The sequence below is a fragment of the Leptosomus discolor genome, chromosome 3 (genome assembly GCF_034619465.1).
Source record: "Leptosomus discolor isolate bLepDis1 chromosome 3, bLepDis1.hap2, whole genome shotgun sequence".
In the NCBI taxonomy this organism is placed as follows: domain Eukaryota; kingdom Metazoa; phylum Chordata; class Aves; order Leptosomiformes; family Leptosomidae; genus Leptosomus; species Leptosomus discolor.
The window spans coordinates 12,293,092-12,319,153 of NC_141393.1; the positions used below are offsets into that span (position 1 = coordinate 12,293,092).

Genomic DNA, 26,062 nt, shown 5'->3' on the forward strand with positions numbered 1-26,062 from the left:
ACTGACCTCCCATTATTTTTAAAAACTCATCTCTTGAGGAAAGAAACACCAGCAGTAGCTCTGCGGAGCCGTATCAGCAGCAGTGCTGATAAACCTACACAGATCCCCGAGGAATATGAACAAGTAAAGGCCTCTGTTCGGGAAGGAGTTCGTCTTTGGTCTGGAGATCTGAAGAAAGCAGCTTTCCTTTCCAGGCAGCTCCTAGAGGCTTGAACAGCAAGAGAGCAGTAGGCTAAAGAAACAAGGGTGTATTCTTGCAGCTTGATAATTTTATAAGGCATTTGGGAAGGAAGCTGTTAAAAATCTGTTTCCGATTATAATTTTTTTTAATACCTCAAATACAGACTTATGCTGAAAGAAGCTTTTGAGAACACTTTAAGAAAAATACTTAAGTACAAACTTTAAATATCCAAAGTATGATACTGGTGCACTTTTTAGAAACGATTACATACTTAACAGGTGAAGTAGGAAGAGAGTATTTCAGAAAACTTTTAATATGAAACCTTTTGGAACTTCCATCGAATACAGATTTACATCATTCATCAGAACACTTTTTCAGTTCAGACAACAAAGTGCACTGCCAGGTGAAAAAAATACATTTGGAGGAGTGCTTAAAATGTCAGAAGTGAAAGGATAGGTGACCATTCACCTGAGAAAGTACAATGACTGCCCTGAAATGTCTTATTGCTATTACAAAATGGAGTTTTCATGGAAAAAACCATACTGAGCAGTACAGGCATGGGCAGAGCACTGAAAGCCAACTGAACTCCGGTAGCACCTGGAGTTCTCAAGCCATGGCATGATACAGAATATACAGAGAGTAAAATGCAAATTCAGGAATATTTACTACATTTAACAACTATGATTACCCTTTAAACTAGCATAATCAATATCACTGCTTAGGGGGAAAGAGAGGGGAAGTCTGCTGCCTTCACAGACTACAGATCACAAGAACCAACTTGCAAAATATTGAGGATTTTGCATTTTCACCTCGGGTCAAATCTGAACGGTGTACTATGAATAACTACGAGCTCACTGCAAATTTAAAACGCAAATTTAGGCTCCAGTTTAAAGCACATGTTAAGTACATGCTTAAGTGCTTCACTGAAATATAACCATAAAACATTAATACAAAAAGTCAAGTAGATAATGCAAGATATTATCTACAGAAGTCCTTGATGAAATAAACCGAGTATCAGTAGGAAACAACGCATGAGGAAATCTCGTCATTCTAGTTTGCCAAATCAAATCCAGCTCACCACAGTGACGGTTAAACAGCGGGGACCATCCCAGCGTAGCTTCGCGTCCTACAGAAAGCTAGTTGGCCATCAGAGTTCATCAAGGGGGGGTGTTTCCACGCTGCACGTTAAAGGAGCAGCAGTGGACTCCCTCAGCAGCAGAAGCTAGAGACACAACTGGCACAAAGCCATCAAAAGCAACACAACCAGAGCCAAGTGGAAGCACGCTGGAAGAGAGCTGCAAGGAAAAGCTGTAACTGCTACCGCCTATGGCTGCAGTTTAGCAAGTTGGACGTTACAGAGGAGATCAGAAGCCAATTTGATTCCTGCTTTTGGGTTTCAATACTGCGCGCGCCCAGAACGCAAAGGACAGTACTGCCACACGGGCAGCAACGCCTCGGAACGGCACCGACTTGCATCAAAACACAGTTGTTATTTGAGAGTCTTTTTGTGCTTTGTATCAGTCTGACCTAGTCTAACACGGAGAACTTGGTCTGAAAGAAAAAGTCACTAGTCAGCATTTAGCACATCTGTTTAGACTGCCTCGTTCTATAGAGGAACGGTGGAACAACACAAAGGTGTTCTTAGCTGCAATTAATACTCATAAGCCAAAAGGACAAAGATACAATTTTAGTCGTTTAGCAGAAGCAGAAAAATGGAAGCATTTACCCAAATTTTAATGCACAAATCAACTACATTTAAAAAATTTGATTCAGACTTAAATAATAAATAGGTGGGCAAAATATAATGCAAGACTTACTCAGTAAAAGTGAATTTTTAATAATCTCATGAGATCTACTTAGAAAACAGGACTAATAATGTTCACAACCGTAAATCCAAACCCTTCACACACTTTTTTTTTCTTAACACAGTAGTGAACTGTAAACCTGCATTTACTAGTTATCGCTTCAGTTATTTTAAATATTAACTCAAGTGTTTCCTCCTTGGCCATTTCAATTTTTAGCACCAAAATTAGCCCAAAAAGAGGTACTAGTACAGCTCGATGTTGTAAATGAAATTGTTTACATATAATACTTTATATATTATACACACATACTGTACATTCACACATCCACACAAACAGGAGGCATATTTAAATGAATATATTCTGTGTTTCAATTTGTTGTCAAAGACTTAGGAGCAATGGAAATAAAGCAGAAGGGGTAATATTTTACATAGTAGGCAACTTTAATGCTGTAGTGCACTTATAAAAAAGTCCAACTCTCCCTCCCAGCTCAGCAGCTTTTTTTTTTTTAATATCACTATTCAGAAGGATGCAGAAGTTATTGCCTAAATGTTATTCTATACATTTCCATCGGAATTCTCAAAAACACTTGAAATTGCTAACTAATTTACAACTTAACTATTTTTCTTGTTACAGCTTTAACTCATTGGCAATTTTGGAAGCAATGTTTTTAAAAGCTATGGATGTTCCCGATATCCGCTTAAAGCGAACTCCATTCAGGGACAGTCTTGGCAGTTTACACACCTCCATCTCCCACTGTACAAGGTTTTCCGCATGCCCATCTCCATGGACACAGAAAAGCAAGAAACGCTCTCTTTGTTCATAGTCACAATTATTGGCATCCAGGACCTTTCGTATTTCCCTCATCATGTCATTGGGATCCATGGAGCTGGTGGTTTTCATGCTCCAGGTAAAACGCAGCGACCGAGGCTTGGCTTCCTTGTTCTCGTCCTTCTGATCCACAGCTACATTGCGGCTGAAAGACAGGAATTTACTAGTCAGCAGGGCCAGCTACCTCCTCCACGCTTCAGGTTAGTGCAGCAAACGAACACTCAACGCACACTACCGGTATTAGAGCAGCATCTAGAGGCTCCAGCTGCGAGCAATGCCCCGCCTTCCTAGCTGCTGTGCAAACACACAGTCAAGGTGAAGCGTTAGCTGTTGGGCTGAAACAAAGGTATGGTACGACGGGTGACACAACTGGAAGTCACTGGAGTCAGGAGCATGAGGGAAATGACCTTGCGGAGGCACAGCTACATGCATCCCCTACAACTCCATTTTAAGGCGGGTTCTGCTCATACCCCTATTCTCAGGCCACGTGGACAGCTGAAATGCCAGCTCTGTGCTAGAAGTTTCTGGAACATTCAAATAGCGGTGACTGGTGACAAAAGGGCGCTCAGCCCAGATCGCGGGAGCGCCGGCCCCTGGGAGGTGCCCGCTTACATGCAACGAGGATGAGTCCGTGCAGAAAGATCCTGGGGGCTCCTCTGCACTTCCTCCTGTGCAGCGGGTCGGAGACCAAGCACTGGGAGGGCCCCTGGAGTCCCACAGCAGTGAGCTGCAAGCAGGAGGAGTGACAGCAGGATTGGGGGGACCTTGCCAGGGGTCACCCACCTACTCCCCTAGGACCAACAAGTGCCACCCAGTTCTGGGCTGGTTCAGTTTTACTCTGGCTTTCCTGCACTGGTTAAGTGTTTGAGACTATCACTAGAGACCCCCCACACTGTAGGCTATCGGGGTTACCTTCAAGAGGGAGGAAACCCTTCGTCTCTAAGTTGGTCAGTAATTTGTTTAATATCAACGACTGGCAGAGGTAAAGCCATGAAATCTTTTGCTGCTACAGGCTCTGCAGCTAAGTGCCTTTGAGGCTGACATGCAGGAAGGAGAGTTGGAAGCCAATACCAAACACCACTTCAATGTTGTTAATAAAGATGACAAATAAATGGGTTACTATTACTGTCAGTTATAAGAGATAAAGCACAAAATATTGAGGCAGTATTTCCCAAGTCTGCGACTTTGTTTTCTTTTTTTTTTTTTTTTTAAATTAAAAAAAACCCACTTTTCCTTTGGTAAGGATAAATAGAAGTTATACAGGACAAAGAAAAGAAACGTTCCAGAAATTTCTAGCTTCAATGATTCTTCTACTTCAATCAAAATCAGTGGTCATGCAGCTGAAGAATAAGGAACTACTTTTGGACCTCCAGGGAAAAAATAAGAGAGATTTTCTTTATGAATATTTGCACGCTGCCAGTCTCCTCTTCAAATTTACTTTTGGACAGGACAAGAGGTTTAAATATGTTGACTGTCACGCTTAAATATTTTCTGAAAATACCTAACCCAACTGACCCTAAACCATGCAGTTTAGGTCTCATGTTGAGCTTCAAAGTTCAATTTCCAATATTAAGTCAAGCTGCTCTTTAAAATAGTTGGCAATTAATTTCTGGTTACACAATGCTTTTCTTCTACCACCATTAAGCAGACAATTATGAAGAGGTTAAGTAAAAAGTGACAGCAAGGTCAAAACTAAATACATACATTTCTCGAAGTTAACCTATTTCATAATTTTACCTTCTGGTAGAAAGACTTCCAGTAACTGCAAGAGTCACAGGATTATGCTGTCAAATCCAGCTACGTGATTTGCCAGATGTTACAAAATCCAGCAAGCAAATTAAAAAAACCCCTTTGTTTTAACTTTAAGGTTTTAGTTTAATAAGGCTGTAAGGGGGCAGGGGGAACACTAACTTTTATTCAGTGCTCATTTCGGTTTTGAAAGCTTTTTCTACTTGAAAACAGTTGGCAGAACCAGCACAGGTTTGATCACTTCCAGTATTTTTATCTGCAGATTTTAGAAGAGTCTAACATGAAAAATACTGTTTAATGATTGTGATTTTGGAGATGAGAAATACCACCCTTCAGTGGTTATCCCACATGTTTGCAGCCTCACTAGAGACCACTTACCTACACATCTACAAGACAACAGCAAATTATAATGACTAAAACGCAAAAAAAAAACAACACACAAGGGAAAAGGCAACAGCAAAGATGAAAGTTTAGAACCAAGTCAGTCAGTGCTTTCATAGCTGTTTTGCAGACAGAAATGCTTCTTTTTTTAGTTTCAAAGCCTTACACAAAACAAAAGCTGCTGCCTGAAGCCACTATGCCACATAATCAAGGGGAGAAAGGTTCAAACTCACCTAAGTAACATTTTAAACAAAAATTTTACCCTCACCTTGAGCCCTCAAATCTCCCGTTCCTCTCAAATTCAGTCGGGAGCCTCATTGAAAAGAATGCAGAAGCAAAAGGAAGTGGGAAAGAGAAGACAAATCTTACACTACAATATACAATATCTGAGTAGTTGCTAAAAGATACTGCTAAAAGACACCAAAGGTGTATTAAAATACAAAGCAACAAAGATGTAAAGAACTTTGTAGGTTAGACCAAATTCAGGATATAACACACTGTCAAACCAAATGGAAGTCTATAAACTACAGTGTTTAAAAAGACCATAACTAACTTTTACAATGTATGTTTATATATATCTCAATACTGTAGAACTCACTGAACAAAGTTGAACTTCTAAAAGCAGAAAATGTGAAACTAAAGTTATAAAGCATATTGAAGTCATTGTATTATTTATTACCTCCTAAAAGAGAAATAACTCCCAGTTATTTTTTGGCTAATGTATTTAAAATTTTTATCTGGGAATACAATGAATATTTCAAAAGATTCCCTATTTACAGACAAGTCTGGTCACACTGCTGTGTTGGCGGGCACACCAGCTCCAAGGTATTAGGTGTTTAAACAACACCGAACACCTTAGTGCGTAAGAACAAGATGCATACACATTTTGACAAAAGTTCAGAGGTAAATACAAGATTTCTCAAGCTGTGGTAACTCCATCCTATTAATGCCCACACTGACACATCTTCCATGTTCAAGAGTAAGCTTAAGCTTTCTGTCTTCTTGCATTGCTTAAAGCTACATTGCTGATCACTACCATTTTAAAAAAGCCCAGTATCAAGCAGAATTAAAAGGAAAATCATCTTCCTCTACCTTCCCATTACTGCAATACCATGGTTCAACATCTCAGGGTTAAATTTTGCTCAGAGGAAAGTTGCCTTTCTAAGGCTCTTATCAAGACTACTCTAAGTACACTGCTTCACTGAATAATGCAAATTATTAAAGCAGTTTTGTTGACAGGTGCCTAGGGATAGGAATGTAAGACAGTAAGCTCATTTTCTGATGCACAGCGGTATTGTATCAGGGTGTGTGGGGTGCTACAAGGCTTAGTTTTCTTCTTCCCTTCCTTTTGAGGGCTGTGGCGAGGGAACAGTTTTGTAAGATGACTCTGTGCAGTCCCTGCCACGAGGGAACAGACGCTGTGCTAGCACTGTGAGGAGCACGGTGGCAGCACTCGCTGTACAGGCTATGGAGCCCCCTCCTCATTCAAAATCCACACTGCTCTTGCAACAGCAATTCAGTTGAGAAACTGGTAAGTCACTGAGCTACGAGCTGCTTGCCACAACAGCAGCTGATCAGAGCCCCACTCTCTGAGGTACTGCACAGCACACGGTATGACAGAGTCTCTGCTGGGAAGCTGCCACAAGCAGAAAAGGTTAAGGAAGATAACGAGAAGAAAACAACTGACAAGTCCTCAACTAATCCTAGAGCTTCAAAGCGGGTTTTTAATGGTAGTTATTTTCATGAGATCCCAAGCTACTTATCTATGGTGGTTATATGAGAAGGTGGGGAAAGACTTTTAAGGTCTGCCTATACAGCGCGTGAACTCATCCTTTAGGACAACTCTGTAGGACCGAGAAAGGGGAGGAACCATCACGTATACCAACTGAACAAGCCCACACCTGTCAGATGACCTGGGAAAGGCCTGTTTTACTGGGCAAAGCAAGCAACGAGTCCGAAGACACTGCTCAACAGAAAAATTGAGAGTACTTGAACTTTAAAGCCTACTGTGTTCCTATGAAGTGGAAGACAACAGCTTTGTCAAGAGCTGAAAGCGCTTAGGGTTTTTTTTTTGTGTGTGTGTGGTTTTGTGTTGTTTTTGTTTTGTTTTGTTTTTAAACTTGAAAACGGTTGCAGAAAATGGGAGCATAACCAGTCACCCCAACAATGAAGAGTTTTACTGTTACTGAAATCTGCCCAGAAAAGTCTGGGAGAAAAAAATATCTAATGATATTCTTATATCCCCCTTTTTTTTAGGTTGAAATTAAGCCAAACTGTTCAGCTTCTAATCCACTGCATTCCAAATCTAAGAAAAGTCATTATTTACAAAATACCTGTCTCTCTGAAATAACAAACACACTTTCATGGAAACCTCTCAGAAAATCCTTACTTTGTTCAGTTTTTCCATGCATTGCATTCATTTAGCCCGAGGAACTCCATTCAGTGACACACACCCTCAAAATGTGAGCGATCATGACAAGCTTTGGAAAGCTGTGCCAGTCTCTCTAGATGGTCCTTCCTTCACGAAAGACACAGTTATGGTCCAGTTCTACAGTTCCACACTGGTGCTTTGGGAACAGTCACTTACTGTACTGCCAATATTGTTTTGGTGGGTCTGCAAGTCAGATGCAGCCCTGAGGCGGCCTCACTGCTTCATACAATCTTCACTTCTGCAGGAACCGCAAATTGCTAGTTTATGCTCTAAATTTTCTGCTTTTGCTTGGTTTTTTACATAAATTAATTTTATGGACCAAGATGCTCCTTGTCTTGAAAATGGAACAAATATATAGGAAAGTTATGTCATGCAATGCCTACACACTATCTCCTTTATGGTTTGTGAAAGGCTTTCAAAAACAAGATTGTTTCCATACATCTGTCCTGAGTTACCCTGTGTTTTCTGTTCTTTACATCTTTGCACACTCTGTGTTAAAAATCCAAATAAACACAAAGAAAACTGTCTAAAAAGATACAGAAAAAACAGCAAAAAGTGCAAGACACTAAAATAAGATCAATTTATGAAAATGAAGAAAAGATGCTGCAATAAAATCCAGAACATAGAAACTGATTTTTGCTGTCGGAAAAAAAGTTAAGACTTTCACAATATGCAGATTGGCAAGGACAGTGCATGGTACAAGAGAGGTATATGTATTTAACACCTCTGTGTACTGAGTACAATATTAGAACTCAGCAGTTTAAAAAGAAGTGACTGATTATCTACCTTTGTTCACCTCCCTCAACTCATGTTGCAGAACTATATACACGTGTTACTGGGTTACAGCAGTTCTTTCAGTATCAAGGACAGTGACCTTAGGTAAGATTCATAGCACAGAGTGAGAGAAAAAATTGCCAACCCCCCCAACATTTTCAATTTAATTTTCTACCTACATACAGATCAGGTATGGAGGGACACCATACACGCTTAAAACAGAATTTAAAAAGCAGAGTCTGGTCCTATGTAGGTGGTGTAAGACTTTGCAAATATCTTATTCAAAAGACATATTAATGGGAGCTGTAGCAGCTATTCCACAATAGTCTTAAGATTCCTGGCCTCAAGTCAAAGAAAAATTTTAATAAATTATTAAAGATTACCCTAAGTCTAAAATTTGATCAGTAACCTTCTAGTCTAAAACTGTACTCATATTAGCATTTTCTATCTTTCTTCAGAGCAGCAGTGTAACAAACTTACGTGCACCCCGTTGTGGAGGTTGCACATACCACAATCCTTTGTTTTAAAGAGCAGTGTGACCATAGAGAGACAAAACCTCCCTCTTACAAAGCGGTATGCACCCCACAGCTCCGGATGCACGATGGGTTAACACTATTGCTGCTGCTCAGTTTCATATGTATGCTGTGTTGGAGGGTTTCTTTCCTTAACTAACAGTTGGTGCATGTTCCTTTTCTCAAGGCAGCTGTGACAATGCCAGCCAACCCAACTGACACCAGTTCTAAACACAGTCATGTTTGGAAGAGCTCTGATTATTATTACCGTGGCATGGAATTTACTCAATTTAATTGGGCAAGGTACCTTTAGACTCAGACTGTACATAAACCCAAATTTTGGCATCAATTTACATATCTCGGCTCTCCCTAATTTAAGTATTTCCTTGAAATGGTCTCACAAACTTCAAATCATGGTCACATGCACAGCCTTGCGTTTTGAAAGTTAAAACAGATGTCTGGTTTTTGGCCCCGTCTCCCTATTTTTGATCAGTAGTTGGAAATTGAAAGTACCGCCCTTTAAGAAGCTCCAAGATATGATACAACTAAACAGAGTATTACAAAATCCTACTGGAGAATTTACTTGTGGGTGAAAATTGTACAGCCAACTTCCATGAGCCATAATGCAGTAACAAGATATATAGCAGGTCAATTCATTCCCAAATTGCAAAACTAAATTCAACCCTTTGGGCTTGAAATGTGACTCAGACTTCTGAGCTTTTTCCTTCTGTTAATAACTTTGCATAAATATTATACTTTTTGTTTATAACCCAAGTGCTCTATTTGCACTTCAGCTGCAAATCATTTCAGCAAATGCATCCCATTTTAAAATACACAGCCATCGCGTCTTCATTCAATCTTCCACACAAAACTGTTACATTCACAACTGTGTTCAGTTTGCTTTCTATTGTACCAACGGCAGACAACACTTCAAACTGATTTTTTAATAAAATATCATAAAACAAATAAGAATGTAAATTTAGCATCACTTACCTTTATTTGCTTGTAACCTTATGTTTTGTTTATACTTTCATCATTGTTATCAAACACCTCATTCTTCAAACATAAGCATGCTAAGTGTATTAGTACAGAGAACAGAATTACTTTGGTACTACCAACTCTATCAAAGAAAGAAGAATTCACAAGGCATGCTTAGCATCTTGTTATACAGGTGCCACAGATTCTTAAGTATCATCATGAGTTAATGGATTTATTCTATGCTTTCCTCTCAAGAAAGAAAGTATTTAGTTCTCAGCAGGAAGTTTAGTTTTCGGAAAACCAAGGCTAGAAAGCCAAATCTGTTGTTAATTGCAGGAGCCACTTTTTTTTTAAATATAAATAAATCCTACCTTTTGATAAACCTGAATGACATGTTTCTAAAAGAAATTAAGCCAAAATAATAGTTAACAAAAAGTTTTGTACAAAATAAATTGAAAAAGCCATTTAGAGTGAAACATGCAAAAAGATCTCATTTAAAACGCACAATGAAATTACACGTCAACACATTCAGAGATTAGGCAGATGATTTAGGGTCTGAAGAGTCAAACTCTTAGCATCACTACTTCCAAACTTCCATTTTTCTGGGAAATATGCCACCAGTAGTTGTTATGAATTATAATATGTACTGGTGTCAGAACACTTTAAAACTCATAACCACATAAAAATATGTTTATATTTTCTTCATGTATTTCAAATAGAAAGCAAAAAATCAATGACTTCACTATAGTTAGATTTTGAGTATCTTCGGAGTTAGGTTCCTTCCTTCATAACATTAGGTCAGCCATGTTGTGCCTAAAAGTGCCTTAAATATTTAGTTAATTTAGTGGCAGAAACTAACAATTACCTACACAAGACCATAAGCAGTTCATAATCCAAAGTATTCTGATTCACCATAGAGAATGCTAGGATAAATTAAGGTTTTAAGGTTTTTTTTAAATTCATTTAAAGAGAAAAAAACACAACCATGTCCTTTGATGGCACTACCCACCTCCTTAGTAGTTTGCACAGCATCCAGTACAACAGAGCCCAACTGTAAGAGGCCCTCCAAGTGCAAACTTAACCATCTAGAAGAGTGCTATTGTGTTACAACTGCATGTTGTTTAATCAAGTCCAGATGGAATTTAAGCTATTGTCAAAAGTAGTGGGGAAAAACTTCAAGAAAACCACACTGCACTGCAAATGTTGAAACTCAGAGGTAATGATAGAAGTTTGAATGCTGCCTAAACAACTGAGCGAAAAGCTTGCATGTTCACAGTTTGAGTGTCCGCGTTTGGAACGTCAGATGGAAAATTAAGTAAGGATATTACAAACAAAAGTACAGAAAGACAGACGTGCCAAGAGGATGTGTCTGATTAAGACTTCACTTGACAAAAAGCAGATGATGATTCTTAAAAAAAAAAATTCAAAATAAACTTTTATCTCTCTCTCAACAGAGGAAGAAAGTGGTGGTGGTGGGGTAGAATTTCATACAGCACAGTACTTCCCAGGGAAGTGTTAGCTGGCAGAGAGCTGAGTGCTGAGCAGGATAAAATATTTACCAAAGGCTAGGTTGTCACGTTTCCGTTTTTCACAGAAACAACTTCCACGTTTTCAAAGAAATTCACTCTAAATTGAAATCAGCCAGTTGTGAAAAAACGGAGTTTGGCTTAGCATTACTTCGTAGGAATGGGAGGCTACGAAGAGGATGCTGAGAGGGAGGCACATATAGTTACAGAACAGACAGGAAGGAAATGGCTTGGTGGTGATGTGATATAAGCCCAATACAAAAGCAAGCAGGCCAAGATCAGAATGATATAGGTCCAAAAAATTTCACATGATGAGGAGGGCACAAAAGCATGGAGATTACCTTAAGGCAAATGCAAACAAATCCTCACTTCTGTGAACACAAGTTGTGGATATCAGAAGTGGTCTAAAGCATGCGGTATGTGAACCAACAGGTTTTAAACACAGAAGGAAAATAGGTGGTTTTCAATTTCAGGGTTTGTAGGAACTAACTTGAATCACACATGCATTTGAATCTAGAAGTCCAATTCGAATAAAAACTGTTAGTGCAGGGACAACACCTGTTTAAGCTAGGCTTTGGCTAGACCAACACACCTTCACATCAAAACCAGAATCTGCACATGAACTAAAGGTCAAAATAGTAGTAAGTTTTTCAAGGTTTGACCAGACTCCTGCCTAGACAAAGCATAGCACTGCCATTATTTTAAGATGACCTATGCTAGCATTACTGCCAAAAGAAGCTTTCATCTCCTGCCCCTACCCTTTCACCTGTGATATTTTCATTTGTGTACTGCCAGCAAGATTATTCTGGGAACACTGATAGCTGAAGTGATTGGGAAGCACAACCTGAGCTTCTAACGCGACATTAAGTATCAAGACCAGGATCCTAGCTTATGCCGTCTACTGATAGACCACATAGCCAGTGATCAACTTTTGAACCGAGCAGAAATGTTTCAGCTCTGCAGCATTTGTACCTCAGACATGAGGGTAAAGAGCACAGAAGAAACAGCACAGACGAAACTGTCTCACTTTTTATCTCACTTGATTCAACGGCTAAAAACAAATGGCTTCTGTAACTAAAAAGAACTATGAAAAATCACAAGCCAGTGCATTTTAAGTTGCAGAAATTGTTAAGCCATTAATCAGAGAACGTGGACACAACTACCTAAGCAAGGAACTACTGGGTATTTCTATTACCCAACAGAAAGGAAATGTTGCATTACCATTTTAAGAGGCTTACCTTCTTGTTAGTTTTGAAGTTAGTTTACTAAATAGATTAGTGGAACCCCTGGTTCGAGTCTGAGAGAGTGGTGTTGCTTCATGGGACAGACTGGGGGAGGCTGGCGGTCCATTGTAGGTAGCAGTACGTCGCTCTCTGAGCTGGCCATGGAAAGTGCTCCGACTAGCCGTTCCTCTGGGGAAACGAATACGATCAGGTGTGGTTGCGCTGCTAATGCTGTGAGTTGAAGCAACAGGAGTTCTTTGATCGGGAATAGTGCTAGGGCAGAAAACAAAAAACAATGCTAGAACTTCTTTACAGAAGCACTATGGTTCTGCAGGAAACACAAAACACTACGTTCTACAGTAAAGCATAAGCAGACACTTTCATATAAGCCAAGGTTGGAAAGATCAACATTATTACAGCACTGTATGGAATCAAAACTTGTAAGAAGTTAGGATTAAAAGGCTGCCGAAACAAAAACCCACATAGGCAGAAAAATGCAACAGGAGTATCCTGGAAAAGACCAGATAAACTAGGCATACAATGTTTCACTGAGAAGACTGGTAAAAGAATAGATGAGTAAAGGTTCCTCCCAGGAAAGAGAATCAATAGGCAACTTTAGCATCTCTCCCTCCACATCCTATACATATATCTTTGAAAATCTTGCTAATTTGAAAGTATCCTACACAAAATTCTCTATAAGCCAACTCCTCCAAGTAGTGAAGTCCTTCAGGATACACAGTTAAAGTCTCCCACAAACTTTGACAATAGGGAATGTCCAATACTCCTAACACCAGGAAAAAAATTATGGTTCATTATTGCAGGATTATGTCACAGACAGCCTGACACACCACAAGACAAATGTAAACAAGACTAAAAAAAAATAAATGAGGAAACACACATCTTGTGGGCAATATATACTAGAACAGTCTAGGACTAAAATTCCACAGCACAAAGTTAAGAAGCAGTGGGTATAAGTTAGTTTCACAACGATTTCAGGTTCTTACATAGGCCTGAAGTTATCTGCGCCATTGTCTATTGGAGGCAACATCATCTTCGTGTGCACAGAGGCTGACATGGACATCGACTTCTGATGTCGCAGCCGAACACTGGAGAAGGATGTAGTACAAACTGAAGCAGGGCTAGCTGCGTAAGCGAACATTTCTGTCAGGCTGTGAGGGGGTTTGGGTTCAGGCAGAGGCAGAAAGAAGAGCATGATGGACCAACAACAAACTACTGCATAGGAAAAAAAAAGCAAACTTTTCCTTCTATTAACTGATTTATCAAAGAACATGAACTCTAACAGCCCTCTTCTATGTAAACAGCAGTAACTACCCTACACTCCTCTTAAAAAGCATCCTTACTGTAGCACCTGGCATCTATGAAGTGATCATTCTCTTACCATTAGCAACAGTTTGCAGTGATGGCCTCCTTGATGTACAGAACCCGAATAACTCTGTGTCCTGTGCCAAAGCACTAGTATGAAGCACTGATATAACTCGTATCCATCTTAACATTAAAAAACGCATTAAAAAAACCCCACCAACTGCACTTTCCAAAAGACTGGTGATAGTTCCATTACCTTGGTGAAACACTTTGTTTTCAGAACGTGTTAAAAGAAATCAGTGTAAGTTGGGCAAGCTGTCAAATCTTGATCTACATCTGATAACTGAGGGACTTCACAGGCACAATCGAACCCAAGAATTTCATGATCTTTACCAAGTCCAGAGAGGCCCAAACTAAAAGGCTACTATTATTCAACCTGTAAATGTAGAAGACATGGTGTTCTCTGAAGAAAGAGGTATGACTGTTGAAGAGCATCTCATATTGCTTAGCCACAGACCTTAAATTCTCCAAAGTACTACTCGGGCTCTGAAGGAAGGTATACAGTGCTATCTCAGTGGAATGGCCAGTAACCTGCCAGCTGGATAATATGTTAAAATAGGAGCATGAAATCTTTTTCTTTCTTTGGACCACAATACCCTTTGCAGCCTTCACATTATCTAGTACTGATACGGATGGGAAAAAACTGAGAGGCCACAAGATGTATTGGGCCTTTCAGGCAACAACACTGTATGTCATTCATCTTCAGTTTGCTTTAAAAGTAAGGCAACTGTAATTCAGAAATACTGATCGAGACCAAGAAATCAGTAATGTCAGTGACAGTTTCATGACACTGCATTCTTCCAAGGTACTTCACAGTTACACATACTGAAATTCAAGTCCTGTTATCTCATTCTGGTATGTCAGACTTTGGAGACGAGAATTCTAGTCCAGCTACAACTATCAGCTCATCCACTTCTCTGGCTTTGTCCCAAAGCACTAGTAGAAAACACCTCATGGCTCAGACATCAGAACTGCTGCCTAAAACAGTTAGCAAAATCTACTTCTTTTGGTTTTGCTTTTAACTTTTCAGAATCTAGAAAACTTCATCCGAGTCATGCATGCATCTGTCTACAATGCTGAATCCAGCAGGATGCCAACTGCAGGCATCATTACAATGAACCCTGCAAGACAGCCCAGCTTTTATATTACCCCAGGGTGTTAAGAAATTGTAAGGAAATAACATTCATCTCTAAAGCAATACCCCAAAGTCACATAATCCCCAAATAATTGGTCACTAGCCTCTCAAGCACTTCTAGCTCCTTTCCTCTCAGTTTGTCGCAAAAGATAAAGGAGAAAGAATGTAGTTTCACAACACATTAGACCCAAGTTTTATTTAGTTACCTGCCTCCAAAGATGTGATAGCTAAAGGTATCAATAAGGTACCACAGCACATATTAAAGCATTTATAGCTCTTCCTCTGAAGCTTTGCTAAAAACCAGCTTCCTTGGATTACTAGCCTGGGAACACAGAAACAGCGAGCTAACATTCACCAATTAGTGCCAAGGCTTATTAAAAATCTGAGGCTCTTGTAAATCACTTATGTTACAAATGATTTAAAGCAATTGCCTATCATTATGAAGAGTGTTTCATGAGTCCCCAAGTGCGTTAATTAATGTTCAGGCTTTGGAGGAAAGCCAACAGAGCCATCTCCAGCAGAATGCCTGTGTCAGACACACAATGTGTTAAAGTAGGGAGGTGAGACTTAAAAACCCTTTGCTTCTACCAGTCTGCCACTGGGTCTTCAAGACTACTTTCTCCAACATCAAGTCCACTAGCTGACTATTGATTCTTCAAAGTTCCCATACCTTCAGAAATAGTGCCTTCTCAGAATTCAACATGCAAGAAAAAAACAGAACAAGCAACATTTTAACACTTTCTCTACAGAAAGAATAGAGACTTTAAATGTGTGTATCTTGCCTTTTAAGGCAAGTCTCCCAAGTTTTCACTGGGTCACAGTCAGTATGACTGGCTATGGAAAATCTAAAATCCAATCTGTGACAAATAATTTATAGTAATTACTCCTGCCTTTAACATTTGCCACCAATAGACATTTCAAAAGCACAGAAAGCGTTTTTAACAAAATTTGGATTTATACAAAGCCCAGGTTCTACTTCAGATCTTGCTCACAGAAGAGAAAACATTACAAGTTTCTAAAGTTACTTTCTGCCAAGTCAACAGTACAGTAATACTAGAGATACAGAAACACCTGAAGGCAGGCAGAATTCATTCTGAAGAGCCAGTCCCATCAACAGCCATGTTGATTTAGCCTGCATTAAAGGGCCCTGCATTTCATGTGATCAGTCATGCCTTTGTCCAGTTATAGCAACAAAACATACTTAGACATAAATTCTGAATTCTGTGCCAAATCACAGTAATTCTGAAACTGTGCCAAAATGAATGTGCAGGTTAGTGGTGAAGTGTCTCAGACAATGAGAAATCTCCAACTGTAAAACAATTAGCAATGCATTCTCATTATCTTTTCTCATTTTAACCCTCTAAGGAGTAACGAAACTAGTAATCAAAAATAAGTGATAAACGCTGTAAAGATTTTTTTTTTTCCCTCAACAGTGAAGATATAAATATAATTGCCAAGGACTACTCAATGTTAACTTTGAGCTTAATGCCCGCACATGACTAATGAGAAAGACAGCAGTTTGCTAAGAAACTCCAAGCTGTGGAAAAAAAAACCCAAACAAACAACTTCAAAAGACAGCTCCTTACGAGTATGAAGTTACTCCCTAAATTAAGAGGGCATCTGAATCTCAAGCATTCCTAGCAAATAACTTTTTAAAATGTAATGAAGAAATTGTAGACGAGATATTGCAAAGACATTAGTTTAAAGACAAACAAAAATATTATTAAACCAAGAAATCAAGTTAACAAATCTGATCAAAACTATTTTGGACAGAAAGATTCATTTCTTAAAAAGAGTTTGGAAAGCAAAAAGCTATTAACATATCAAATCAAAGAAAGGATAGTGAGCTTTAATCTAAACAAACCTGGTAACATTAACAAGGACTAACCAAAGAAGGCTGAAGACAGACACACTAAGAGACAGTATCCAATAGCTGTGCTGTACTTCACAAGACAGTTGACTGCAGGCCCAGCTGGCCAACTAGACTTTTTGCACTCTTGAAACCTATACTTGACTTTGTCCTCAATCACTTTTGATTTGCAGAAAGCTAGGAGGAGGAGACAGGGTCAAAATCATATACTTTATCCCTGGGCTCCAGCATTCAAATAAGGGGCAGACTTTCCATCCAACATTGCAACTTCGCCACTCTTATAAACTGCCCAAAGGAAGGGGAAAACTTCTGTGCGAAAAATGGCGGATCTTTCACCAACTTCAGCCCAAGCTAGAAGAAAAGTATTTTCTCTCCACCTTTTGCAATACATCATAAAATTAAGAAGAGGTGGAGAAAACTGGGAAGAGCAGGAGAGAGGTACAGATTCCTCCAAGCTTAAGCATTTTTATGAAGTACTACCTGCCTGGGCACACTCTTGGCAACGGTCAACTACTCAACTGTCAGCAGGTTTTGAGACCAGTAACATTGTGTGAAGAACGATTAGTTGGAACTTAAAATACCTCATCCAGCCAGGAAATTCAGCGGTGCTCTTCACCAGTGTTACTCTACACCTAATGTGTACATTCACTATTATATGTATTTTCTACAGCTCTCCTCAGACTTCAGTATGCAAGGAAGGATGAAACTAGACATGGCTATGGTGCTAACACATGAACTGGTTAACTCCAACTCCACTGCAGGCTCTAGTCAAGCTTTCTTTCAGTGAAGTAAGAGGAAACCTCCTATTTCTCTGACTGTTTCCACTCAGAATATAGAGATATCAGTGCTTCCCTTCTCAAGATGAGTTCTGTAAATACTGGGAAGCAATTAAACTACAAGAATATCAGTAAGGAATGTTGCGAGTCCCAAGACAACAGCCTATCACTGTTTCATCTTTGCTGAGAAAAAATTTACTTTCTCCCTGAGACTTTGTAGGAAAAAAGGTATTCCAAATAATCCCAGCAAAGTACCGTTTAGAGTAAAAGCTAAAAACAGAATGGCCCAAGAGATGGACTTTGTAGTTTGACACTCAAGAACTCTATTCTGCAAGCATATGTTGTTTGGCCACAGGAGTTAACAACTGATTTAAGATGAAGGCTGTACAAATATGACACGTATTTAACCAGAAATTATGAAATTCCTTTTACATTCTAAGTATAAAGGCTGTACGAATTCAGTATAGAAAAAACACCCCAAACCCAACGTACTTACAGGTGCTCCATAACCAAAGATCTGTACTCACCTGTCATTACGAATTACACTAGAATATTACCGATTTTTAAATTAGGCATTAAGATTTTTTTCAAAACGTGAAGACAAAGGACATACACCATAGGAAGACATTTCATATACCTGTTCTCCTTGCCATTTTGTATCACTGAATGCCTATCAGCAGTGGTTCTTTCACTACAAACATATGTGTTGCGCCGTGTCATTGCTCCAGGGGCAGTATTATTCTACAATTAAAAAACATAGGCTTGTTATTCCCCATAAAAGGCTTTTCTGGGGTTAAGTCTACATGTAATTGAAGGCTGTTTTACTTCATGCTACTTCTACAGAGTTATAAAAAACTTACAACAATTAAATAAGTTAATATACAAACACCTTCCAGTATTTTTAAGGAATAATGTGATCAGAAAAAAATAATTCTAACAGGTTGTTCTTGTATTTCGTGTTGATGGCTCAAAATTAATATTGCTTAAAGTTTTTAATTACTGATGTTCTGAATTACAAATTCTGTGCATGTGTAGCATTCCTCTACAGCTGGATAGCCTATGTCTTTATAGCCTATTTTTAAAATACTTTACCACTTGTACATTGTAGAATTTTCCTTTAAGTTAAAATAATACCCTTAAACAAGATCAGAAAAGCAAACACTTAAGAAACAAATGTGGTAAAATTCAGTGGGAAGGTAAACATGAACTTTTAAATATTAAAATACTATAATACACTAGACAAGTTTTAGAAACAGGGAAGAATAAGTCAAATTAAAGTGACAAATTGCTGAGAATTTTAATAAGACATTTTTTAAAATACACATTTAAATACAAGCATAATACATTGAGGACAAGAGAACCAGGGGAACTTAAACTACAGACCTTACTTTAGAGGGGAGAAAAGAAACAGAATTACTTTGCCTCTGTCTTTACAGAGAAAGAGGGTGGAGATATGCCCAAGTTGGCGGTCAATTTTCCAGGAACGACTGAGAAGCTAGGTAATTCACAGATAACAGAATTATAAAACATTAGATGCAATTACTGTAGGAAAAGCACGGTGGTCCAGATAAACATGCACCCCCAGGTTGTAGAGGAAGTAAAAGCCGGCAAGCCTTACATTTTTTCTGCCCACCCCAAGAACATAACACAGGAAACTGCATATGGTTGGAACGTGGAAAAAACTTTTTAAAATTGTCTTTAAAGAAAAGGATCACAGGGCAAAGCAGGAAGCAAAATAGGCTATTAACTTTAAACATCACTGCTGGGGAAAGTCTTGGAGGAGACTAGCTTAAGGGAATGACTGGTCAGCACCTGGATAAGCACATGTTGAGTAAGGATGGCCACTAAGAATCAGGCAGGGGACTTCATGCTCAACTAACCTTTTGGAGTTCTTTGAAGAATTACTGCTATGACAGACAAGGGAAATTCAGCGGATTTTTAAAATAGCATTACAAAAAGGTTTCACAGAAATGGTCATAGTAAAGAATCAAGGGAAGAAGGATAAAAAAAAGAAAGGAAAAACTAGTTCAAGCACAAAAGGAGAGCAGCCAAACCTTTTTTGTTTCCGAACCTGAAATAAAACTGTTAAAGTGCAGTATTCTCAATAATGAGCAAAAGCTTCTCCAGTGCCTTAAGGCAAAATATTTGTTATACAGGCAGCCTCAAGCAATGCAATCCCTGATCTGCAGATTTAACAATAAAGCCATCTTGTCTGTTTAAGAGACTGCTGACCTGATACACATCTTTACGTGAACGTACAAATAAAAATGAAAAAGTGAACTGCGCAACCTCCTGGTGTTAAAAAGGACAAAGATTATCAAGAGTATTTTAGACTAGCAGAACTGTTAATTAAATCATAAGATGTATGTAGTTGTCTCAAGGGTTCTCAAGTAGTCTTTGCTGGATATTCCTTAGGGAGAGGCAAGTGACAAGCATCAGCAGAAGTCCTCCTGGCCCTTTCCTTGAACTGAATTCCTTACACATTCCTCGTCTTCAAATCTGCCTGTTTATTTTAAAAAGAAACATTGATTCTTCCACTTTCCTCTGACATTTGTCATTGTGCAAACTCCCCTCTCTTTACCAAACTTGCTAGTAATGAAACTGTGCACCTAAGGGGGAGTTTTGTTTATATGTTCTTGAGAGGTCATGCTGTGCAAGACACTTTGTGGAGCCCTCACAAACCAATGGTACACTGAAGTACTGTATATTAGTATTTGCGTATCATTTTGTTCTGTGTTCATATTAGAGACACGAAACACTTAGAATATCCAACAGTGTTTCTCTCTCACAATAAAGGGTGGCTTCCTTCCTTCCACTTGCTCCCTTTAGAACATTAAATATTTGTTTCTCTTGAGAAGCCACCACATAACATTAAAATGCACTGTGATGTTGCACATCTAGAAAGACAGGACAGCAATCTCTGTGCTGGATCAAACTTTAAAGACTATACATTTTCAAGTTTGGGAGTGGACATGTTTTGGTATTCATATCTGAAATCAGAGGACTCTAAAGATGCACTTTCCCAGCTCTTTCTGGAATGCAAAGACAGACAGATCAGTACACATTTTTTTTTTCTGTTTGGCCCAGATTTCAGAGGTCACAAGAGGAGATTTAAGCACTTAAAGCTTTCAAATTTCAATTTTAGCAAGAATACAGTCTTGGTATTGGGGCCTTTACACTTCTTAGCACATAAGCTTTCACGATTCATTAAGGAAGCCCTTTGGCTACAACTGTTTTCTTCAGCCAATCTACAGACTAATAATCTCTGGACCTGACTTAAGTTGCATAGGTGCACAGCACTGGAAGCCTGAAACTGGTGTCAACAGCACCATACTCCCCGATGGAATGACAGCCCCTAGGGTCAGGGTTAGCTGCAAAAGTTCATCCTCATGGCATCATCTGCCTTCTTTGCAGGAGGCGTTGATACTGCAAAAGCACATGCTGAGACTTCTGAGCACAGGCACAAGGTCCAACCACATCACAAAAGACAAGTTTGTGGTACAGAGGAGTCCTCTTTTCCTAGGGAGTTTTGTGCCCACTGCTTAGGCAGGCTATTTTCACATTAAGAGACACCAAGGTGAGGACTGATGAAAAAACTTTCAACGAATCAGCTTCTGACTTACAATAATAAAGCAGTCTATTTACTTAAGAGCACTATTATGGTTTTTGGTCCTAAACGATTTTCCAAAAATAACATCTATTCTCTTCCAGTTCTCTTAAAGCTACACTAAGGGCTCTGGGGCAGCCTTATTACAAGCATTGAGGAAAAAAAAAAATCTAAAGCTGGAGTAATGAACAAGGAGCTATTAAACCAAGAAATTATTAGTTGCCACTAACTATGCAACCCCTGTAGCAGGTTTTTGTTATTAATTTGGTATTTCCCAAAGAACCTGAACTTTTGATGTGCACTTGTTCAGCCTGCAGAACTATTCAGTCTGCAAGAGTTTAAATGCTCTGTCAACTTCAGAAGTACAGCTTGGAGCCCCTTACTCCATCTCCAGACTTAGCTGCTCTACAAGCACAATTCTTATCCTGAAGTGCATGCTTGTAAGCTGTGTTATTTAATAAAAGCAGCACACAACTGGCTAAGGGTTCGCTGGATCTGTCAAAGTAATAATTGTTTTAAAACAGTATTTTTCTGTCTCTTCAGTGATTTTCTCATCATATTACTGATTTTGGAATTTAAGCGCTCAGAGAGAACACAAACTCTTCACCTCAAACTTTTTTTAACTTCAGGACAATATGGTAACTCCAACTTCTTTTTTTTTTTTTTTTCCCCCCTTCTAGATGCACGCCAATACTGTAAGAAATAAAACTTCCTAATCAGTTCCAGGAATTGCCTAAAACTGTCAGTGCTTCCCTCCATCCCCAACAGCCAGAAAGCAAAAGACTGATCTCTAGCAGTAGAAAAAGAAAAAAAAAACCCAAAAGTTTCCAATGTCTGACATGAGCTATAAACAGAGACAGTTTTAACCATTAATTGAGTGACATCACAAGTCTGATTCCATGTTCACCACCTTGTGCCACTGCTTGTAAAAGATCAGTTGGATCAGTTGCACACTGAATCGGAAGAAAGATCCATCCTATGCTTATGAGCTCAAATCTTACTTCAGCTACAGTCGTATGATATCTGAAATAAGACTACTGGAATAAATCCCCAGGATTTGGGAGTGGTGTAGAATTGCAGATAAAAACACCAAAGATACTAAACATAAAATATGTTGTAACTGTGATGCAAAGCTCTTGAATAAAGGCACTACATAATAATGAGTGATGTCCAATGTAGGACAAAACAGATTTGATTATTTTCTACCATTCTGAGACTCAGTAACTAAGAACTGTCCTATAAGAAGAAACAAAATCTGATCCGTTTCTGGACCGATCAAAACCAAGGAAAAGGGCAGGGGACCACAAAAATCAGAAAAGCATCCCCCAAAATCATGAGCTTTTGTTCACATTTATGAATAACAGCTGCTACAGTAGAAGACATGTCTTTCCAAGGAATCTTTTTGGCTGAAATCATCCAGCCAAGTCACCATCAGCCACTGAGCCAACTGACAATACAGAGCCAACAAAGTAAAACAAATCTTATTTTACTTCTTTTGCTTCAGATTGTCAAAAAGCTGTGAGCTCAGGAAGTTCTGTTCTCATTTCTGGTGCTAAGTAAATGATAAAATATAACAGCTTTATGGGATAAATTTTAAAAAAATCATCACTCCATTGCAAGTTGAATAAAGGACTGCGAAGTTATTTCTTCTGAAAAGAAGAAAGGTTTTCAATACAAAATCCCCAAGATTTCGAAATTAAATGTTACAAGACTCAAGAGTATTTATGAGAACACAGATTTCCAACCTTTCCTCAGAGGGAGGCACCACAGAGAATTCAAGTTAAAGCCAAAGCAAACAAAGGATTTTTCTTTCCTTTGGCACACTGCCTACTGCTTGATCCTGTAAATTCACTAGTTATGCACCTTAGTGTGGTTTTTTCGTTGTTGTTGTTGAGGTTTAGGGGTCAGTGGGGGAAGCCCACAAGGACAAAACCCCAGTGTGCTGCTTTTAAATACCAGTTGAAATACACCTTTGAACAGTTTTCAGAGATACATTTCTTCAACAATCTTAATATACATAACTATGACTTGGAATAGTCTGTTTGGGAATAAAGGTTAGGTGGCTCCTCACACACGGAACTACAGATCAGGATAATAAAAATAGGTATTTCGTTCTTCTGTACAGAGGCCATGGAACAGTAGTTTGTGATATCAGAAATAACTCACATGAAATTCCAGGGGACAGCCTTTGGGTTCAGATCGCTTTGTTGGGTTTTTTTGTTTGTTTTTGGTTTTTTTAAATGATTTTTTAATACCCAAATTATGTCCGTTCACTTACAGGCACTAGTGCTAATTATTAATACCTACTAACTACTTCAGGAACATTAAGAGGTAACTTGAGTAGCTGACTGATGCAGGGAAAAAAGAAAAAAGACAACAGTAGGAGATACCTACATTTACTCTTGATGAATGAAAAGTGAAATCAGTACCACTGATAACTCACAGCTTTAACACTTTTTCACCCCTCAAACATTTCATAGTTTTGATAAATAAGCGTTTCTACTTACACTAGGAACTGCTGAACTTTTCTTACGTTCAGGAATATCAGCCTTATTGGGATTGCTGGCATTTCCAAGCATTGGGCTAGCTGGTGCAATTCCTCTTCCTGCAACAGCACTACTGCTGGATTTTCTTGACTGAATTCCTTCCTCTTTGAGGTCACTGTCTGTAGTACTAGTCTGGCTTCTTTTGGGATATGCCACTACTGAGGGGATGGACGGTCCAGCTTAAAAAAACAAACAGAAGAAATAGGAAAAGGATTTTTCTTCTCAGAAATTCAGTAGCTATTTTTCACTACAATGGAAATGTATTCACACATGAGAAAAAATAATTAACACTAGGAATTAGAGTTGCAAAAGAGTAATTATTTAAATTATCAAAATACATGTATTTCAGTAGACAGGAAAATATTGTAGAAAACCAAAAACCTTTCCTGTGATTTCCATGAAAGAATTATGAATTTCATGGAGGCTTCTGGTATTTGAGTACTAACACTGGATTGGCTTGCTGTGAAAAATCCTTCAGAGTCACCTTAAAGACACTTAATAAGTAACTGACTCATTCAAACCAGACGATCTTCATCAGCACAAAGCTGGCGCACACTGTTCAAGCCAATTTCTGCTATAACCAGGCTCCTGAGGCAGGTACCTGGTGACACGACCCTGGACCACCAGCAGCACTAACAGCCAGTGGACTGCGGTCCTGGAACAGCCCAGAAGCGGTGGTGGTTTGCCACCAGTCTCCCTGTGTGTGCCCAAACAGAAAACCGCTCTGGCACACCTGAGAATGAGGCGGCCCCTTCAACAGTCCCAAGTTCCCTCTTGCTTTAATAGGTTCCTGGACACTGGGAAAAGCCTGTGGGGATGTCAGGGTTGTGTTTTCTGCCATCTCAATTACACCTCCTCAGAAGAGGACACATCAAGATACGTCAACATTGTAGTTGGTGTTTTAATAACCACTAATCAAAAAGTTTATGTATAGACACACACATATAAAAATACATACAAATATCTATAAAATATATATATAAAAATATGTATATATAAAGCAGCATCACAGAACACAGTAACCATCATCCCAGGAGACTTCTCAAGGAAAACAACCTCTGAATGCACTTGAGGTGTTCAAAAGTAGACCTAAACAGAGGTCCTTTTATGAGTTAGTGTCTCAGGAGGAAGATGTTTAAGATACTTAGAAAACCCTAGGCTACTATCTTGCAAACTCACTAAGCAGAAGATTTCTAAGTTTGTCCGAGTCACCACTCTTCAGAAATTTAATTCCTGCAGGACAATCAAGTGACACTACCCTCAGGAAACAGGAAACAAGAAACACTGGCAAACTGACATTTCTTCAAGTTTTAGACACAAGCTGACCTACTAGTGTCAAAAGAAAACAAAAGCTGAACAGACATACAAGAGCATGGGGGAGGAGTGCTGTGCTTTTCATGAAAAAGGGGTTGCAACATTCTCTTCAATTTGTGTGCAAGACCTTCCCAGCATGGTCAGGAATACAAGGGACAACACAAAGCAGAATAAGAGAGCTAAGTTGGTGTATTCGGCATTCCTCTAGAAGCTGTTTTTGAAGGCTTTATAACATAACCAATTAAAAAAAAAAATTAGTTACTGAACAACTTATTTAACCACCAATGCTGTGAGCTACACTGTTGTCATCCTCCTTACCTTTGGGGGATGGAGAAAAATTCAGCAACTGAACAGAACTGGAAGTCACTATATTCTGCAACACTGAAAACGAGAATTGCTCACCGTGATCACTGTACCGCCGCTGTTTCTGGCTAGAAGATATGCTTCTCTGAACTTTGTGATGAGGAGATTGTCCAGTGCTATTATTAAGATCACTACTTGGCCTAACTTTGGCAAGTGAAAGATTGCTGCTGGAGCTTGAATCACTTGCATCCAACTACAATACAAATGAGAGTATTAAAACAAGGAGTTCAGACAAAACAAAGTAAACATCCACCACATTATGGGATCAATAACAGGGAGGCAGAAGGAAAATGGCTCTGGTACATAGGAAATTTTGTGACAGCAAGGACGTTGCTTAGAGGCCCCAACTTCTCTTAGATTCTTGTGCAACTGTCTTAGGTAAAACTCAGCAGAATTCGCAGCTCCTCAAAGGACAATCAGATAAAAGAATATCCATCTCTACTTTCCGTACTCTCTCCTCAAGAGTTCTCTTAACATTCGACAGGAAGAGAGGATACATTTTGTAGAAGCCACCATAACAACTCCTCCAGCAGAGGAACCAAGAACAGCTTACTGGTGCTGAGCCCTCTCAGCATCATACAGAAAGGTGATCTACAATGTAAGAACTTTTTTAGGTTGATTGGTCCTGCTCCTTGGTTGTCTTAAAATATTTACAGCTGGTACGTTCACACTTGAGCTCC

The 26,062-nt window shown here is 39.0% G+C and overlaps 1 protein-coding gene across 11 annotated transcripts in view; it reads right to left on the bottom strand.

The window, feature by feature from the left end:
• Positions 1-471: 471 nt before the first annotated feature.
• MARK3 (microtubule affinity regulating kinase 3) overlaps positions 472-26,062 on the bottom strand; it is a 65,097-nt gene continuing 39,506 nt past the window's right edge. For 2 of the 11 annotated variants that reach the window (XM_086462296.1, XM_086462292.1), the window contains 7 exons: positions 25,422-25,575; positions 23,667-23,884; positions 18,190-18,293; positions 12,404-12,661; positions 10,011-10,037; positions 5,213-5,257; positions 472-2,959 (listed from right to left, as the gene is read on the bottom strand). In XM_086462296.1, coding sequence (XP_086318422.1) covers positions 2,614-2,959; positions 5,213-5,257; positions 10,011-10,037; positions 12,404-12,661; positions 18,190-18,293; positions 23,667-23,884; positions 25,422-25,575 — 1,152 coding nt within the window. In that variant the 3' untranslated portion in view covers positions 472-2,613. Of the gene's footprint in view, positions 2,960-5,212; positions 5,258-10,010; positions 10,038-12,403; positions 12,662-13,392; positions 13,558-18,189; positions 18,294-23,666; positions 23,885-25,421; positions 25,576-26,062 lie in introns of all 11 variants that reach the window. The other 9 variants (XM_086462298.1, XM_086462293.1, XM_086462300.1 and 6 more) reach the window with 7 other exon arrangements.